This window comes from Lepisosteus platostomus, chromosome 2 (assembly GCF_059453375.1).
Source record: "Lepisosteus platostomus isolate fLepPlt1 chromosome 2, fLepPlt1.hap1, whole genome shotgun sequence".
Taxonomy (NCBI): domain Eukaryota; kingdom Metazoa; phylum Chordata; class Actinopteri; order Semionotiformes; family Lepisosteidae; genus Lepisosteus; species Lepisosteus platostomus.
The window spans coordinates 6,206,985-6,226,697 of NC_142612.1; the positions used below are offsets into that span (position 1 = coordinate 6,206,985).

General features: G+C 43.8%; 1 protein-coding gene across 3 annotated transcripts; it reads left to right on the forward strand.

Annotated features, from left to right (window-relative positions):
* The first annotated feature begins 1,075 nt into the window (after nt 1-1,075).
* On the forward strand, nt 1,076-14,522 carry ildr1a (immunoglobulin-like domain containing receptor 1a). Of its 3 annotated transcripts, none has more exons than XR_015941627.1 (9): nt 1,076-1,374; nt 5,381-5,551; nt 5,921-6,070; nt 6,737-6,856; nt 9,333-9,479; nt 10,213-10,338; nt 11,074-11,870; nt 12,840-12,928; nt 12,963-14,522. XR_015941627.1 is itself a non-coding variant. In XM_088647965.1 (9 exons), the coding sequence occupies exons 1-8, from the start codon at nt 1,308-1,310 to the stop codon at nt 12,876-12,878; spliced, it is 1,617 nt and encodes a 538-aa protein (XP_088504091.1). In that variant the 5' UTR covers nt 1,076-1,307; the 3' UTR covers nt 12,879-12,924; nt 12,958-14,522. The 3 variants fall into 3 exon arrangements, 2 of the variants coding, with proteins under 2 accessions (XP_088504091.1, XP_088504077.1); XM_088647965.1 differs by having other exon boundaries at nt 12,840-12,924; nt 12,958-14,522; XM_088647951.1 differs by having other exon boundaries at nt 12,840-14,522.
* Nucleotides 14,523-19,713: the final 5,191 nt, after the last annotated feature.

Below are 19,713 nucleotides of genomic sequence, written 5' to 3' on the forward strand. Positions count from 1 at the left end.
TTAAAGCTGATCATTTCCTGCCAACGATGGCAAATTGGCACAATAGTTTACATTGCTGCCTGGCAGTAGTGGTGCCCTGGGTTCAATTACTGGGGTGCTGTCTGTGTGGAGTTTGTATGTTTGCCTTGTGTTTACATGGGTTTCCTCCTGGTGCTCCAGTTTAACTCCACAGTCCACAGACATACTGGTAGATAATAATAATAAATAATAATTGCTTACACTTATATAGCGCTTTTCTGGACACTCCACTCAAAGCGCTTTACAGGTAATGGGGACTCCCCTCCACCACCACCAATGAGCAGCATCCACCCGGATGAATTGGATTTAGGGAAAATCTGCACTGGTGGGAGTGTGCGGCTGACCTGCGAAGGACTGGCATCCAGTCCAGGGTGTATCCTGCCTTCTGCCTGTTGCTTGCTGGGATAGCCTCTTGCTCAACTGTAACCCTGAATTGGATGAAGCGGTTAGAAAATGTATGAGCTTTTACAGCATTGGTGTGAAATGGTATAGTATAACAGAAGGGGGTGGTATTTCTGATACATTATTGTATAAACATCATATACAACGAAAGTAGTGGAGCTGTGATGAGGGTTCTACGCTTGTAGCTAGAAGGTTGTAGGTTCTAATCCCAACTGAATACTTCTGTTGTGCTCCTTTCCAAGGTATTTCGCTTTAATTGTTGAAAAAAATTAGATATCCCAAATGGGTGTAAATGTACGACGCTTCAGATTACTGTCAGCCAGACAGAAGGTAGTCCAAGATACCTTATTAGGTTATTCCGTGCCGAAAGGAAAAGAAGAGCGTCTTTAACACCTGAAGAAGGCTCCACAGCCGAAACGTTGTATCTCTTTTCTTTTCAGCACGGAATAAACCTTCACCTGTTCCTTTAGTCACTGGGCTAACCGTGTCAAAGTAACGTTTTAAAAGGCAGACTAGTCAGACTGCTTAACTTCAGGAGATGAAAAGCCGTACAATTACAAAAAAAAACAAGGTTGCGTGAATGCTGAAGCCTAAAGCGAAAGCCTGCTGGGAGGGTCATGTGATGCACCTGTTTCTGGGTGGGGTCAGTGATGCGTTGCTGTCTTAGGGCGGCTGGGGGAGGGGTCGCTCTGACTGGGCTGTCCTGGGAAAAAGCTCAGAGACGACTTTCTCATTAAAAAAAAAGGCCGGTCCACAAAGGGGAGATTTTATTCAGTCTATGTGCTGGAAACCAGAATAACAACATCACATCAAGTGAATTACGTTAACGGAGATTTCACGGACATGTAAACATTACAAAAGTAGGGTCGGATTAGCAGAACTTCCTTATGGGATTTACCAACACAATGAGGACACCGATACTGACCGCGTTTCTGCTTGGGCTACTCTCAACAGGTAAAAACCGTTTCATCCGCCGGGTTTGACCTGATGTGAATAGAGGTGAATATTATATCGCGGAACCGTGATCCATTTTCAAAACGTCGTATGTGCCGGGGCGAGTAATTCCAGGAAAGCTGTGAATAAACGTCCCGAGTTGCGGGGTGGCGCCTGCGCACTTGCCCGTCGACAGGTGAAACTATGACCTCAACAAGCGGAGCTCCTGCAGGCCGAAACCCCGGCACAGCCGGCGGGGTGGGGGCAGGGTGCATCGCGGCTCACCTGTCCGATATCCCTTACCCGCAGTGCAATGAAATATGAAATAAAGACTCGTGCAATCGTGTGCTTAAAAAGGCACAGAGGTGAAAATTACTTTTGAGTTCCTCGCAAACGCAGTCACCCTTTTACTCTCTAGCATTATATCAGCCATGGAGAGCCACGGAGCTTCAGCGAGTAGAGAAACTCATTGCATTTCTCTCTCGTTCACTCGGTAAAACAAGCCAACCAACGACATCCATTTGCAATTCCCGATAGTCCCGAGTTTTCCTTGATTTTCTAAGCCTGTTCATTAGTGTTCTGCTCTTTGGAAAAGAAGGACTGTTTCGTATAAATCGAATTTTAAAAGTTTTTTTTGTATGCATGTATGGCATGGTTGTGTTTATACACCATCCAGCCATTGATCATGGTTAATGCATCTGTTTTTCAGAAGATTTTTCAGAAAAGTATTTAGGGGAGATGGAATTTACCGAGGTGGAATGAAATTAAACATTTTACAACTTGTTTTTAGAGTGCACGTTATGGCTACCTAGCTACATTCAGTTTTTCAAACAATGTTACTAAAGGAACATTAAAAACACTAAATAGTGCTACAATACTGCTACTGCTACAATAGGAGTAGATCATTTTGTCTGCCTTGCCGTTTCAGTAATAGTCTTCAGCTATGAATGTAAATATGCCCAATTTGACAAAACACGCTGAGTAGTTTTCCTTTATTATTACACTCGAGATATAACGTGGTCAGGCTACAAGGTGTCAGGACAGTTCGTCTCTTCGTGCTGTTCAGTGTTTGACATCTGTCTCACAAATCTCATTTTGTGCTGCTTGTGAATTGTGACTGAATTAAGGTGGTTTTCCTTTATCGTCACTCTTTCCCATAGTATCCCAGTGAGGTACATTAACGGGGTACATTGCATGGAGTTTTTTCCAAAAGCACACTGTGATATTTAAACAGATAACTAATGCTCACTTTTTTTTCTGAAGCCGAAAGTAAAATCACACGGTGTGTCCTATGACGGCAAACAACGTTGAAGGCTGTATTTTCAAATTCGTTTGGTGCTTTATTTCATGTGGGATAAAAACGCGTTTTTTATCATATTGTCTTACACACTTGTCTCTTTTTTGTATCTCGTACTTAAAGTTAAAGTAATTAACATTTACTGAGACACAAAGCGTGATGGGCAGCGTTAGGACACAATGTGGAGTTTCTTTGTGTTTCCGATAAATGCTTTCTCACTTTCCATTTCTGATAAACTCGCTGAAGTCGTTAACTCTTGATCGAGCTGCTAGCTTTGGTTAGTAACTATGTCTTCATTTTCCATCAAGCTTATTACTTATAATAATAATTGTCCAACCGCAGTTTCAAAAAACGCATTTCAATTATCGGGTGAATTTACGAGGTTAACTTGGAAAGTCCAACAATTCTTGATCTGAATACAAGAAAAAATGCAAATCCAAACAAGACAGCAGCCATATCGCCCTTCAATTCACAACTGGCAGCCCACTGAAGCTCAGCAGGTGTGAGTCTGGCCAGCACCTGGATGGGAGACTCCTGGGAAAAACTAAAGTTGTTGCTGGAAGAGGTGTTAGTGGGGCCAGCAGGGGGCGCTCACCTTGCGGTCTGTGTGGGTCCTAATGCCCCAGTATAGTGATAGAGACACTATACTGTAGAAAGCTGCCACCCGGATGAGATGTAAAACCGAGGTTCTGACTTCCCATGGTCATTTAAAATCCCAGGACGTTTCTCAAAAAGAGTAGGGGTGTTACCCTAGTGTCCTGGCCAAATTTCCCCCTGGCCTTCACCAATCGTGGCCTCCTAATAATCCATGTCTATGAATTGGCTTCAACTATTTGTTCAAGATATGGTGCTTAATAAAAACTTGAGTCCCTTTAGTTTTGCCGGACTCAACTATTTTCCAAGAATCGTCTGGTGTTGTTTCCCAACTTGGACATGTTTTAAGCCAAGGCTCAGTATATAGGCCTATATAGTGTATAAATAAAGAGCTTTGTTTTTTTACAGCAAGGTATTCCCATTCAGGATAGCAGATGGCTGTTTCCTAGAGTCATAAAGAGACCTGCTTTTCTGAAACAGGATTCTATGGTCAGGAGGTTAGGTGACCATTGAGGTTCTTCATCTGTGTACAAAATGAAACTAGTCTACAGTGTAAATATGATTTTAGGTTTGTTTTTGTGTTGTGCGATTACCTGAATTTCAAGTTCATCCAGTCCTCAGCTCCGGGGAAGTGGGGCTGAGGTTAAGCAGGTTCTTCAAGTCGATGGCTTTGAAAAAACAGATGGTTTGCAAAGGGAAATGTCTCAAGATGGAGTATTCCCCTGACCGAGATACACATGAAACCTGAGGTTTTACTTTATGGTCAGGTATTGTCAACCCAGGACAGGAAGTGTGATTGTTATAATCCTACAAGTATTTAGACACAAAAGCTTTATCTGGAAATATCATGTTCCTAAAAGAGTAGATGGTGACTTATCTAAAATAGGGCGGACACTGCACACTGACACAGCAGTAGAACTTGGTGTTAAAGCCTGTTCTGGCACACTTCAGAAATCAGGCACAGTCTACAGCACCTCTAACTGCCCTGCGAGTTCGTATCCCGTGGCCGGCAGAGGAATCCTACTCCGTCGGGCCCCTGAGCAAGGCCCTTCACCCCAACTGCTCCAGGGATGCCATATAAATGGCTGACCCTGCACTCTGACCCCAAGCTTCTCTCCCTGTCTGTGTGTCTCCTAGAGAGCAAGCTGGGGTATGCGAAAAGACCAATTCCTAATGCGAGAAATTGTATATGGCCAATAAATTGATCATATCTTATCTTATCTAAATAGTACGTAATTTGTCATTTTTAGGTTAGTTCACAAAACTATAAGTACAAATGCAATCATCACTGCAGGGAAATAAGATGTGTAATATCTCCCTCCCAAAATAATTTTCTTGCACTTCCCATATTTCTGTGAAGAATGAAGACGTACTAAAATTCCAGTTACTTTATCTCAAATAGTTATCTTTTTAAGACTTCTGATTTTATTTTTGCGTAGGAGTAAGGCAGGCTGTGAAAGCACAGGACAGTGCAAAGTGTAGTGTCGTGATCTCCATCACCAGTTATTGAGACAAGAATGAGTAATAACTCATATGATCAGCTTTTTAATTGTGTCCACTGGAATCCGTTCCATTAGGTCATGTGCACCATTCCAGAAGTCCATTCTAAGCAGTAGAAACCTGCATGGGATGTCTCATGTATTAATTTTCAGAGGCTTCAAACAGATCAGATGCATGTCAACCATAAACACCGCTTTTCTCAAAGTATCATACTTTACACATTTTCAGTGATACTTGAACATTAAACAAAATAACAATAATATTTCTGTCTGTCTAACACCAGTGTACAGAATTATTCTTCCAACACATTTGCAATACCAAACATAACGCTTTTTTACACTTATTTCAGTTTGTAGTCCAAGGACAAACTTGGCATTCTGTTGTATTTTTTGGAACTTGTGAAAATTTGCTCACCTGCCCCGAACGCCCGCTCTGACATATATTTCAATTCAGGTCAATTCTTCATTTCACAGAATCTCCTGTGATGTGCTGTGAAGGACAATTGCATTGCTGTTCTCTGTAGTGTGAAGGCAGGGGAGTACCTGCAGAGACCATGGGGAGATGTCGCGCCTCAGACAGGAAGTTGTGGGCATTGATTCCTGTCGCCATCAGTGATTTGTGATTTGTGGTTTTCAGGGGTCTCTTCTCTGCAAGTGACGGTCCCAGAGACATCTCGCTCCATCACCTTGTTCGCCTCAGTCATTCTGCGGTGCGACTATTCGACATCGGCTAATCCACAGGACGTTGTGGTCACCTGGCGCTACAAGTCCTTCTGCAAAGACCCCATCCTTGACTACTACTCCACGTGTAAGTGGGCAACAGGCTTATACAGATGTGCGCTTTCCTTTTTCACGCACACGTTCAGGACATTTCCGATAAAATGGCTGATATCAGTTTGTCCTTCTTCTGAACCACCATTTCCACAATAATAGAGCATTCCCAATAAATCATCTGTTGTGGGGAAAAACGTTTTCATGAAATCAGAGGAAAAACATTCTGGGTTTTGGCTACTCCATCTGTAGCTTTTAATTTCAATGAAGAGGACTGTCTTTTAGTCATTTGTTTCTCCTTACACAGTTCCATTACTTTGGCTTGAATTCCAACCTGCCTTGTTTTTGTATTTGAGTTCCGAAAGCAAGCATGAATGCGTGATTAACATGTTTTTTTTCACTCCAGCATACCAAGCTTCCCTGTCCCTGGGCCAAGACCCTTCAAATGATTGCCAGGACAGTCAACGAACAGTTCGGATTGTGATCCAAAAGAAAGGCACTAATGAGCCGATCCTGGGATCAGAATACACGCAGCGTAAAATCACCATCCAAAACCGTAAGAGCTTCTCCGTTACCCAACTGCCTTTGTTCTACCATGAGGTGAACAGCAGACGGTTCCACTGAAACAAGTAGAACACATTTCACTTTTCTTAAACTACACTGAATGTCTGAAAAACACAGCAGTGATTCTCCCTAGCAGTTTCGTAACCGAATCTGCAAACCGTGCTGTCTTACACTAGCTAGATTCTGCTATCACAAGAGCCTATAACTGAATGCAGTTCACTCCTCCACATCCTGAGTTCTGTTTTGCAGGGATCTTATGCTAACCTGAAATGTCACAAGCTTGTGTAAACGGTCAGCAGAACCGTCGATCACAGGAACTGTTGGTAGCAAACGTTTGACCTGAAAAGATCGCACCTCTAGATCAGTTTAATGACCTATTAAAGAATTACTTTAATATTATTTTAAGAATAATTGATCTAGTTGTCCAATAAGTGTTGCAAAAATAGCTTTTTGTTCTCTAAGCCGGGGGAAAAAAAAGATGCTGCGTTCACAAGCTTTCCAGCTGAAAGTGGTAGAGAGCAGCATGTGTCAGAAATGTCCCAAGGTGCTCCTGGGACCAGCTGGTGACACGGGTGTGACCCAGCCCGTGTCTCTTGTGCACCCCAAGAGGAACGGGGCACCCGTCCGGTCGGTGTGACGCCCTGCTCGTCTCTTGCAGAGGCAAACCTCGTGATCAGCGAAGTGATGTGGTGGGACAACGGTGTCTACATCTGTACCGTCGACGCCCCGGGAGACACGACGGGCGACCCCGACAAGGACGTGAAACTCATCGTCTACGGTAAGCCCGGCAGCGGGAGGAGAGCTTTCTGGGGTCGGGGAAAAAAGGGGTTTTGTACGTAACATGGGGTTCCATACAAGCAGTCCCTCAAGCCATCTAGCCCACGTGGGGCTAATAACCAACTGACCGTAGGTCTCGTTTAGTCTGCGTTTGGAAAGACGCCTTCGACGCGGGCTTCACCAGCATGGCTGGGTAACGTATACCATACCCACACTGCCCTGCTTTGTACGGTTTTGCCTATTGTTTTCAGTTTTATGTATAGTCATGCCCTTAGGTTAAATGTGTGGCTTTTTAGTCATGTTACGATGTTTTTGAAGAATCACATACGGTTGTCTTTGCCAACCTTACCTTTGAGGGTTTTGAATCCTTGAGTCGTTGTTCTCTGAGAATAATTTCTTCTAGCCCTTTAAAGACGGACATTACTTTGAGACCAGGAATGTGTCGTGTCACTCCCCTCTTGACTGATATAAATGCAGTAATATCTTCTGTATAACATGGTGACTAAAAGTGTGTTCAGTATACTGAATAAGGTCTCACAGGTGCATTATACAGCTTTAATATTGAGTGATTTAACGTTTCTGCTTTTCACAGTTCATCCTGTGTTGTTCAGATTTGAAAAGTTAATTTTTTAAATTTAAATATAGTTTTGTTTCATAAACAGTATCTTCAAACTCAGTATTTCCCAACTGATATATTTATAGTTTTGTATTTTAGCTCTTTGCAGATTGCGCTTTATCCTTGTTCACATCAGTTGTCTGGCAGGTGTTTGCCCAGTCTTTGATTGTACCTTCTGCAGTGTTCATTAATCCTCCCATGTTGGTATTATCTGTGAACATGACTAGACAACTTGACCAGAATCTAGCTCATTGACAGGAATTAGGAAGGGCAGTTATTCTGATTACAGTTTCTGAGTCTGAGCATTCATCCTCTCTCTGCGCTCCGTTCTCTATCCATTAACCAGTTCTCAATCCAAATATTTGTGTTTCCTTGAATGCTTGTCTTCTGCAATGCGAGAATTAATCATTTATGGGTTTATCAAGAACTTCTGAAAATCAAAATGTACCCTGTCCTATGCTTGTGTTCTGTTTTTATCCATTACTCCATTACACCTGCTTCTTGTTTAAAAACTTTGAACAAGTTCAGCTAAGCAACTTTTTTTAAATCCACAGAATCCTATTGCCAAATAGGTAATAGGTTTAAGATCGAATCTAATTATCATTTCTCTAACTGTGCTTGCAATATAAATAAGATTTATTAGTCTATAATTATTTGGGCTAGTTTTCTCACCCTTTTTATGGTTGGATGCTACAGTATAAATTTTCTGTCAATGGTTATTACCCCAATCTTGAGCAATAAGTATGTTGGACGATGACTTTTTATTGGCCTGTATTTAGTATCTCATCTCCTTTTCTACAATTGGTAGAAAAAAACAAAAAAACAAATCTCTAGCAGCTAATGGTAATCTTAAGTTACCTGGAAACTTCTGTTATCTGGCAAAAGCTATCCCCTCTTGCAGTATTGCTCTAGATCACCTGTTGCATGTACTTGATGTACTTCGTTGTACTCTCTTTCTTTAGCTTGAATCCTGTCCCTTTTTAAGAATCTTAAACAGTGCTCTTTCTCTTTACTCGTTACTTGCTTTATTAAGCCATTTAGACCACTGCTTCACTGCTTTCCGGACTTCGACTTGCTCACTCTTGGGATAAACCTATTTAGTGGTTCAAGCAGAATAGTTTTATAATGTTGCCATCCGGTTTCTGCTCATTCCATATATATTGGGATCGATCTGACGTCTTGTGCCTTATAAACCGGTTGATTTCTTCGTAGCCTGCTTTCTTGAAATGGTAACCTTTTGTTTCTGACTCTGTGGAGTTTCCAAATCTACTTCAAACCACACCATGTTACAATTCTGTTTTGGTTATCTGAAAACATCAATGTGGACATGTTTTCTGACAACCTAAGGAAGGAAGCAAAGATCAGACCTCATCATTTTCCTGAATCCATAAGAGAAAGATATGATCTTCATTTACACAAACCCCTCTATTTCATTATATAAGACTGCAGTGTAAACTGTAACAGAGGCATCCTCCTGTCATTACACCCTTTAAATGTTTTCCCCATAGTCTGACCCCGAGACATTCTGAGCTCCTTGACATATCTGGGTTCAGTTCCTGTCGTCGGTGCCCTTGTCCATACAGTATGTAGCGCTACAGTTCAGCCTCCACCTCTTCCATCTTTCCTGTCACTCTACAGTGTTGCGTCTCCACTGCTGTTGTTTCACAGTCCCTTCTGAAGACGTTCCTTGAGTTGAGTTTGTCAAAACCACTGAGGGTCTTGAAGGCTGGAATCGAGTCTACTCGAAACTAAAATGATCTGCCTGTCGGGGCAGGACTTCCCTGCTGGTAGCACAGTGACCAGAGCCAGACGCCGGGCTCTGCAGCAGCTCTCAGGGATGCGTTGTGGTCTTGTCCGACAGGCTGGCTGGTCGTGCTGTTCATCATCATCGGCTTCCTGCTGCTGGTGCTGCTCTTCTGCGTCTGCTGGTGCCAGTGCTGCCCCCACCGCTGCTGCTGCTACGTGCGCTGCCCCTGCTGCCCCACCAAGTGCTGCTGTCCGGAGAAAGGTACGAGCGCAGAGCCGCGCAGAGCCGCGCAGAGCCGCGCAGAGCCGCGCAGAGCCGCGCAGAGCCGCGCAGAGCCGCGCAGAGCCGCGCAGGCCGGCTTCTGTATGCGACCGCTGAAATGCTTTAAGGACCAGTCATGGCCCTCATGGATAAGGTCATCTGTGCTGGGCCACTGAAATGCTTTTGCAACCAGTCGTGGCTAAACGTCCAAGGCCATTTGTAATGTACTACGCTCCGCTTTGATACGGTTACACATGGGCTTGCCAATGTGTAACCCAGATTGTGTGGCTGAAAATATTTATCCTTGTACGTAAGGGGGGCCGAGCCTTTTTCAACGGTAGCCTCTCGGATTTGGAGCACACCGCCTGACCATATTTAAAACACACTTTCTGCTGTTGTTTTTAAATCTCCTCTCAAAACCTGTTTTTGATGTCCTTCAGTTATTAACCTAATTTCGCATTTATACATTTTTTTGTATTTGGTTGTTTTTTCAGTGTAGTGTTCATGTTTTATATCTACGATTTATGCAACGTGGCTTGAGAGTGCTTTGGGCTGAAAGGCTCTATATAGAAATTGAAAGTGTCAGGCGATTTTAAATATCTGAATTTTTTTTTTGCATGGCAAGCCAATACTGCCACCTTGTGGTTCAGATCAGCCTGGAAGTGTGATGGACTCCTTGGCCAGAATTGGCCTCAGCTCTTCCCAGTGCCTCATGCTCTTGTGCTCCTTTCAGCGGTGATGCGCTACAGGATGGTGAAGGACGCCCAGAAAGCCATGTCGCAGTGGGCGTACGGGCAGCCTGTTTATGCGCCGCTTGGCTCCAACACGTCTTCGAACCTACAACCCCTGCTCTACACAGGTAGGAAACAAGAGCGGCCGTCTTCCCACGCGTATCTGCTTTTTGCTCAGTTAAGTGCTAGCCTTTCAGCCAGAGAGCCCTGGACTAAGCGTTCACCTAATCAAAGTCAAGAACCTACTTACTTGACTTGAGCTCTTCCTCCTCTGAAGCCCCGGCTCCCATGGGTAGCTAGTATGACAGTCTCTTGAGATGATGAAGCAGTGCAATCCAGTCCTTCTTTTTTTCTGCTTTAAGATTGTTTTTAAAGATCACTTTATTGGCCATATACAATTTCTTGTATTAAGATTTTGTCTTTTCGCATACCCCAGCTTGCTCTCCATGAGACACACAAACAGGGAGAGATGCTGGGGGTCAGAGCGCAGGGTCAGCCATTTATACAGCGCCCCTGGAGCAGTTGGGGTGAAGGGGCCTTGCTCAGGGGCCCAACGGAGTAGGATTCCTCTACCGGCCGCGGGATACGAACCGGCAACCTCCCAGCCACAGGCACAGATCTTTAGCCACAGAGCTACCGTGCCTCAGCTATAAATCCTGCATTCTCCAAGTTCAGGATGGTATAGATTTTTTGTTTGCCTCAGTAATACCACTGGGGTGTTCTTCCCAGCTGCCGAAGACACGCTGGCTAGGTTTGATGGGCTGGTGATGTCGCCGGCACGCCGCAGAGCCAGGTGGTCTGTCAAAGGAGATGCCTTTCGGCTGTCTGTAGGTAACAAAGACGCGGCGCTTTCTTGCTTTCAGATTACGGCCAAAAGCAGAACATTCCTCTGAACGCCATGCCTCCTCCTCTTCCTCAACCCCTCCATCCTGTGGGCGGTCCCAACCCCGTCCTGGATTACATCGAGAACCAGGTGAGGGGCATGGAGAGAGGCACTCCCATAATGCCTCTGCAGCAGCAGCAGCAGCAGCCGCCCCCCCAGTTCATGCCCCAGCCCATGGTCTACATGCAGGGCCCTCCCAGCATGCTCTCTTCCCTCAACGAACAGGGGGTGCGGGAGCTGGACCGGCGGGTCATCCAGCTGCCCCCCCCCCTCGTGGGAAGGATGTCCAGCTCGGACTCCTCCCGAAGGACCCCCCTGGGGCCGGGTCCGAGGGGCCGCTACTCGGGAAGGTCCAGCGGCAGCTCGGCCGTCGCGGGCCGCGGGCAGTTCCGCCCAGGGGCCTCGAGGAAGCCGTGGCGCAGGCGGGACGACTCCCCTCCCCGGCGCGGGGCCTCGAGGAGCTACAGCGACGAGTCGGACCTCGACGAGCGGCGCAGGCCCGGCGGGGGCAGCCGGCATCGCGGGAGCGGCCTGAGGACCCGCAGCCGGGACGACCTGATGGAGCCGCCGCGGCGGCCCCTGCGCCGGGAGAGGAGCCACTCCCCGCCGGCCCGCCGCGGCTCCTGGAGCTCGGAGGACGGGGGCAGCCGGAGGGGCGCCCGCAGCCGGGGGAAGGGCGCGGGTCTCTGGCCGGAGAAGCCTCCCAGCTACACCTCCATCGAGTTTCAGCCCGGGAGGACCCGGAACGGCGGCCCGCCGAACAACGACCGCTTCTCCGTGAGTCCGCCGGCAGGCGCCTGCGCTCGTCCGCCGCCCGCCCGACGGAGCGGTTCGCTTTACTCCGAGCGGGAGTTTGGTTTAGGGACGTTTTGTTCCGTCGTGTTTGGAAGGGAGAGTGAACTGTGACACTTGGAACCCGAGGAATATCCTGAAAGTGAAGCTTTTACTTCTAAATCGAAATATTCGAAAGCACACCCAGCCCAAAGCATGTAATATAGTCTGTTTGGAATAAGTAACGGTGAGAAAGGTAATGAGAGGAAATCAACGCATCGCATAGCTCATTTCAGATCAATCATGAATTAAACTGGAACATCAGAGTTTGATTCTATATTATATTTAATGGAAGCGTCTTGCGTGGAACCAGATTTTACTATAATGTTCAGAAACTTGACGAACCTCACATTTTTGGTTAATAATGCCAGCGAAGGAACATCATTTTTCCCCGTTGTACGTATGGTGTGAGTGGTACCGCACCGTGTCGGCATCAAACACGCTCAAGCACTGCAGGAGAAATAGGGCAGACGTAGTTGCTTGTGTAGTGGTTATTATGCGTGAAGCAGGACTTAGTAAACCACAATACCATAGTGCTCTGAATGTGAAATAGTGCAATTTTATGGATTATAGACAGTATAGTCATATTCATTAGAACTTGCAAACACAAGCAGGTTTGTAGTTTGTGGAGTATTACGAGTGTGTTCATCTGCAGACAGAAGTGCGCGCTATGCTTTTGGGCTTTTGTCAGGTACAGTAAAAACCTTCTCCCTGACAAATATGAGAATTAACACCACTCTCCTAATTTCCTTTTGAATTTATTTCTTTATTATATAAAGAGTTTTACTAATGAATGATGAATCCTCACATAAATTGTGTATACAATACAATGTGTTGATTCGAAAGCTCTGGAAAGGGCGAGAATGAAACAGGCGGTCCAAGAACAGATGCTAACTGTTCTTTCTTTTTTTCCAGGAGAGGAGTTCTCGCAGTGGGAGAAGCGTAGTGATATGAAACAAGCCTGCATGACACATCGAAGTCTTTTAAATAGCAGCTTTATACTGTTTTTTTTTATCAAACTTCTTTTTCAGCCACTGTTTTTTTTTTCATATTGTGACGCAACGGGGGTTCAGGTGGGCACCCTTGCCTTCTGCCTTCACAGGTCGGCCCCGCACAATATTATATAGTTTAGTCTTTATTATCTGCCAGGTGTTGCTTTCTTGGCAGATAGATCTACCTGCCTCATTGTTTTATTACTGCGTCGAGTTCTGGAGGTTGGATTACTTTCCTGAATTGGACACGTAATGCTGGCGTTCTTCTGAAGAGAATCGACAAAACCCACGGCTCCCCCTAGTGGACGCTAAGAGATTTACACCTGTCTTCGCTGGTTGCCGGCAGCAGTTCTTGAAGATGAGACACGGGTTTTTCCCTCTCTGCTGGCTACAAACTGAAGGATTTTACTTGCTATAAACGTACTTTTATATAAAAGGAGGTAACAACAAAAAAAAAAGTTAAAGTGTTCATTCCCACAGCAAAAAAAATCCTTTTTGAACAGTCATTGGGAATACCTTTTGGATGCCCAAGACTGACTTGGATAAGTTACTTATTAATGTAATAATAGTGTATCTTATCCTAACTTACTGAAGGTTTTGGGGAAAAAATGCGATAATTTATTTTTTCCTTAATATAGTCATTTTTAGAACTTTGTTTTATGTATTTTTTTACATTGTGTACTGTATGTTTTATGTGTATATACCTCCTGTAAGGACTTGCAGATCGTCGTGTGGCACAGCACTGAACTACTACTCTTAAATTCCTGGCAGATACATTGCCTGCTGTTGGGGACATGTGCTGCTTTGAATGTCCTGTTTCTGATTCCCCCTACAGATAAGCTACTAAGTCTCCGAAGTCCTTGTTTTATTGAAAATGGTACGTGTATTGATCTAGGATTATTCTACAGGAGGGTCATGGCCAAACAGAAATCAAGGGGGAAATCGAAACACGACATTTACACGGCAGTTAAAAATGACTATATCTGTTATATATTTCTGTGACTTGTGTGTAAAATGTTTTTCACAAATCAGGATGATTGTTTTTCTTTTAGTAAAGACCTTTCTGGGCTTTGTCGATATAGCTGTTGTAAATATATTGCAATTATTTCTTTATTAGCAAAGGAAAATGAAGTACTTTACATACGATGTGAACATTATAGTTTTTTTAAAATAACATTATAGTTTATAGTTTCTCCTTAATAACACCATGCACTCTGCAAGAATTTCCATAGAGAATAAAGCATGCTTGCATCTCAGTTCCAGCTCAGATAGTATCCCATGCTTTGTGCCTTAAAATTAAACTGAGTGCTTTGTGGTTGCTAGTGACAGGGTGTGCATTCAGGATATTTCCAAATATTTCTCCTTAAACACCACTTCAACAAACAGGTATTATCTAAAAGGGACTCTATACTTTTTTATAACTGTAAAACATGATTAACGACCCTTGCCTTCTTTTAAATTAATTAAATTATTTCAAACACAAGTGGAAAAACCTGTTTAAATGTCCTGAATGCAGAGGTTAACGCTTCGATTTCTTTGCACCACAGAATGATGTGAACCAAGATGTCTGGAAGCTGTAACACAATAAAAAAAAAATGTTTTTAAACTGCATGCAATCCTGTCACCTGTTCCGTACAGAATATGTACAGTAGGGTGGGCCCAGTACCTTTTTAGTAACTACATCGAAATATAAGCGCCTGCTGTTGCCTGGTGGGTATGAATATTTCAACAGCCCCTGAAATAAATTTAAGCTGAGTCTCTTCAGATATCAAAACCCTACTCAGTGTTGGTCCTTCAAAGAAGACATCCAAAGCGCTGGAAGTCTGGCTTGTGGGAAAGGGCACCTTCTCTTGTTTAGTGTCGCTTGTATAGTGGGTACATCTCCTGGACTAGCCCTTCACCTGCTTGTTTTTTAAGTCATTGCTATAATTAGGACGTGTCACTCATGAGGCTGTCTCATCAGTGTATGTGGCCAACTGTACCAACCGCTCCACTGGTGCCTTGGCTTGACTGAAAACTGACCTTTAACTCAAGAAGTGAACAGCCTGTTCTGTGGCTGCATATTAAGCCATATACAGTAAGCATGCTTTACACATAGAATAGGTTGGTGGATCATGCAGGGATGGGTCACATGCACGAAAGATATTTTTAAAAAAACTGGTGTTTTTTTTTTCTGTTCAGATTATGCAACTTGTTCATTTACGTTATCTTAAACACCCACCCACTTTGTGTGATTCATTCTTTGATCTTTGATTTTGAGATTGGGTTTCTCCTTTTTTTTCCCCCCCATCACGTGGCAGCAGGAGAATAAAAGGTAATAGAGCCCCTACCAAGTCAGGTGCGTTGATAAACCCAAAATAAATGTTACACAATTGGCCAAACTTAGTGATTCTCAGGCTTACGCCCATCAGTGCATATCAAGAATGGAATGGTGGAATTGTAAAAAAATACATCTATTTTTTCACTGATTATTCACACCAGATAATCACACTTGCATATTCATGTACATCCCAGCTTATAAAACTCCAAACTCCCCCCATCCTCACACATAAAATAAAATATCATAGAACTTCATGCATCTCCCATTCAAATCCCACAGTGAGTTGACTCATATGGCTTCAAAAGTGTAACTTCCTCTTTACAGAGGCAGAGCCACAGCTACTTTCAAAACCTTAAGCATGCCACGGCTCACTGGTCAGAAGTTAAGCAGCTGATAGCTGGTATTCAAAACAGCAGTATGAAGTAATCAAGACCTCTGTTAATTATCTCATTAGAAAAGTCACTGTCGTAATTATTGTGGAGTGTTTGTTATGTTTGCTCCATTGCTCCATGCTAGAAATATACTTACAGTAATTACGTGATTTAATCACCTTTTGTAGTCTGACAGCAGCTACTGCGATCTTGCTATATCTCAGGAGCTGAGCAACACCAGCTGCCATATCACCATGCAGCCCCACTGCAGCTCGGCAGGTGTGAGCCTGGTCAGTACCTGCTGGAGACCTCCTGGGAAAGCTCAGGTTGCTGCTGGAAGAGGTGTTAGTGGGGCCAGTAAGGGGCGCTCGCCCTGCGGTCTGGGTGGGTCCTAATGCCCAGTACAGTGATGGTGACACTATACTGTAAAAAAGGCGCCGTCCTTCAGATGAGATGTAACACCAAGGTCCTGACTCTCAGTGATCATTAAATGCCAGGGCTTTTCTCAAAAAGAGGTGGGGTGTTACGCTGGTGTCCTGGCCAGATTTCCCCCTGGCCTTCACCAGTCATGGCCTCCTAATAATCCCCATCTATCAATTGGCTTCATTTGTTTGTTCTCCTGCTAACTGAGAACTGGTGTGTGGGGAGAGTACTGGCACACTATGGCTGCTGTCACATCATCCAGGTGGGGCTGCACACTGGTGGAGGGGATCCAATTACCTGTAAAGCGCTTTGAGTGGAGTGTCCAGAAAAGAGCTATATAGGTGTGTTGAATGATATCTTATTATTATTCAGCAAGGCTGAACCTGGTCAGTGTTGGAATGGGAGAGCTCTAAGGCTGCTGCCGTGAATGATGTTGAGGGTCATGTTGGAAGCAGCGCTGGAAGCTCTCCGTCCTCAGAAACCGGATTTTCCAAACCAGTGCCACAGTTCGGAGACAGGGAATATAGCGCTGAAAGTCCCATCATAAACTGGGCAAAAAAACAGCAATTCTGTTCATTGAAAGTCTGTGCTAGGGAGTCCCAAACGTATCAAGGAATTTATAAAAAATGAATATAATTTTTGTTTCTTTGCAAGTTCTTTGTTTTGAAGTGCAGATGGGCATTGTTTTGACAGACAGTTCCTAACATGACGCAGCCAGCCGATCAGCCAGTCTAACTGAGGTCTGATTTCGGTATGAGTCTGATAAGATTTTAGTTTAACCCGGGCGAAGTGGGTGTCTCTCCTCGGCCACAGAGGCATGGCACATGCTCTGGGTTCATGCCCTGGGGCTAGGGTCTGCGGAGACCAGCCACAGAGTGACCTCCAGCCAGATTCCCCCCACTCCTGTGAATCAGGCTGCAGAATGGCGACGGAGATCTTGCCAGACAAGAACAGAATCGAATGAACTGACCGTCAGACCATTGCTCACTCACATGCAACCTGAATCGGGAATTCCTGGCCAGACAGGAGGACTATGATCATAGGTCATTAATATTGTAGATGCCTTTTGATTAAGTGCTTTCTTTAGGATGGGTTTTCCTTCATTCATTTCAGAAGGATAAACCCTTCCTTGATCACCCATCCATCTCGTGTGCGGTTCAGGGTCAGCATACATGCGCAGCAGTTATGGTTTATATCAAAGCAGAGCCACTCCAGGGAATTTCATTGTGATCACCCAAGGTGCACAGATTGAAGAACATCCGTTAAAAAAAAAAAAGGTAATACACATCATCCTGTTTTCACACTTGCTAACGATCAGAATCAAATTGACGCATGTAGGGTGTATGTTTTATTTTTAGACCTGTTGGGCAGAGATCTTGTTCGTGCTTCTGTTATGTCACACTGATCTTTTTATACAGCCTAGTGGGAAATGTGTGTTAAAATAGGTCAATTACACAGTTACCTTTACAATCTCCATTGTTCTGTTAGAAATTCAATAAGAGGAAAAGATACATCACAATATGAATGTCCCTATACACACACTTGTGATACACACCTTATAAAAAGCTATACAATGCTGAAGAGAGGTAATTTAATATTTTGAAAGGATGAAATGGTTATTTAGCATTTCCACACGTTTCTTAAAATATGTATCTATATTCCTATAAAACACCAAGATGGATTTTTAGTTTGGGGTGGCATGCTGGTGCAGTGTTCAGCACTGCCCTGGGGTCCTGGGTTCAATTCCTTGCGTTCTGTCTGTGTGGAGTTTGTATGTTCTCCCTGTGTTTGCGCCGGGTTCCTTCGGGTGCTCTGGTTTCTTCCCACACTCCAAAGACGTAACGGTAGCTTAATCGGCTCCTGGGAAAAGTGGCGTGAGTGTGTGTGTGTCTGTGTCTGTGTGTATCGAGGAGTCCTGTCAGGGTGTATTCTGCCTCGCGCCTGTTGCTTGCTGGGATAGGCTCCAGCTCCCCATGCACTGAATAAAGCAGTAAGAACATGAATGGATTTTTATTGAGCTATTTTGAAATACTTCACCCAATAAAAAGGTCCACTACAAGAAAAATACCTAGGGGGAATATGTCAATTTTTCCTTTGTGTAGTTGTCCCTTGTGCCACCCATTCTCTTGGCAGACGTTATTGTATTTGATTTCTGTACTGCGCTTGTTGTAAATGAAGTTTACAAAGTTCAGTTCTGCTGGCACTTGATAAGGTGTGGCCATCTTCCAAATATCTATTTCTTATTTAGGTCTTTTGTATTTCCAAACTGGAAAACAATTTCTCACCTCAGTAGAAATTATTTCAAAAGCCAGCCTCTGTTTTATTTTTCTTTCTGTAGTGTGTATTTGTTCCATGCTTTGGTAAAACAATCTCACACAGCTGAAATAAAAAAAACTTCACTTCTTACCAGAACTTTCCCCAAGTATAAAGAAAAAAAGGTAAATATTTCCTTTTCCTGACTCTGAGGAAGCAATCATTTAACCTTAAGTTTCCAACCAATCAAAGAATGATTATTAAATACTTTCTGTTTCTTTCTAACAAAAGATCCTTAGCATGCTTAGTAACAAATGATAAAAAATATATTAAAAAATGATTTAGTATTTAATCCTGGGTCAGCCAACAATATAAAAAAGTGAACAAACTAACATAATTTAGATAATAAGACTATCAATTCTGTTTGAGAAACCTAGCAATCTTTTAGTTTTCCAAGCACCTGATGCAGACCAGCTTAATACAGTACATTTAATACAGTACATTTAAAGATGTAATTTGAAAGTGCTGACTTGCACACTCTAAAATGAGCTGGTGCTTATTCCAGGAGAACTGAAAGCACAGTCTGCGTAGGTTTAGAGCCGACTTCTTGGAAGTGAAAGCAGGCCAGAGTCCGAACAGAGCAAATAACATGCAGGTGTACAGTGAGATAACAGTTCACTGGTGTGAGATGGGATCAAGTTGTTGTTGGGGGGAAAATCGAACAAGTTAGAGAGCAGGGCTGCCTGGCCTGAGCTTAGAGACCAGCAGCACTATTTTCAATGTTATTCTGAAATTTGCAGGGGGCTCATGTGAGCAAGATGAGACATATACTTAGACATATTTTGGTTGTTCTGAGTTCTGAGCAGCTGAGCTCTGAACAAATTCAAAACTAAGAATGAGTTTGGGTAGGCCATCGAGCACTGCATCAAACTGGACGGGGGGACTGGAAGAGAAGTGAATGAAAACCTGCAAGCTTATGAAAAAAAGACCACTTTACCACAAACACAGGCGTCAAAAGCAGGACTCGCATCGGAGATGATCCCAATATTCCTAGCCTGAGCACTTGGGCTGATTGCAGTATGATTTAAAATCAAATCAAAGTGAAGAACATCACAGGGCTGATGGAGAGGCCAAGATGTCTTAAATTCAGGTGTAAAACATTGTTCCGGTCATTTTTTCACCATTAAAGAAGGGTGACAGGACAGGTGGTACTGGATTAATGAGGGGCTTTGTGCAAATTGCAAAATCTGAGTGTCGCTGGCTTTGATTACTGATTCTCCTAAAAAGATAATGTTAATCTTAATCTAGATTAAAATGGTTTATACAGTTTTATTTCAGATAGTTGTGAAACAATGTCAAAGTGCTGTTCTAAATTCTCACCAAAATGATTTCATAAACAACATTTTGTTTGTGCAAAGTCAGCAGTATCA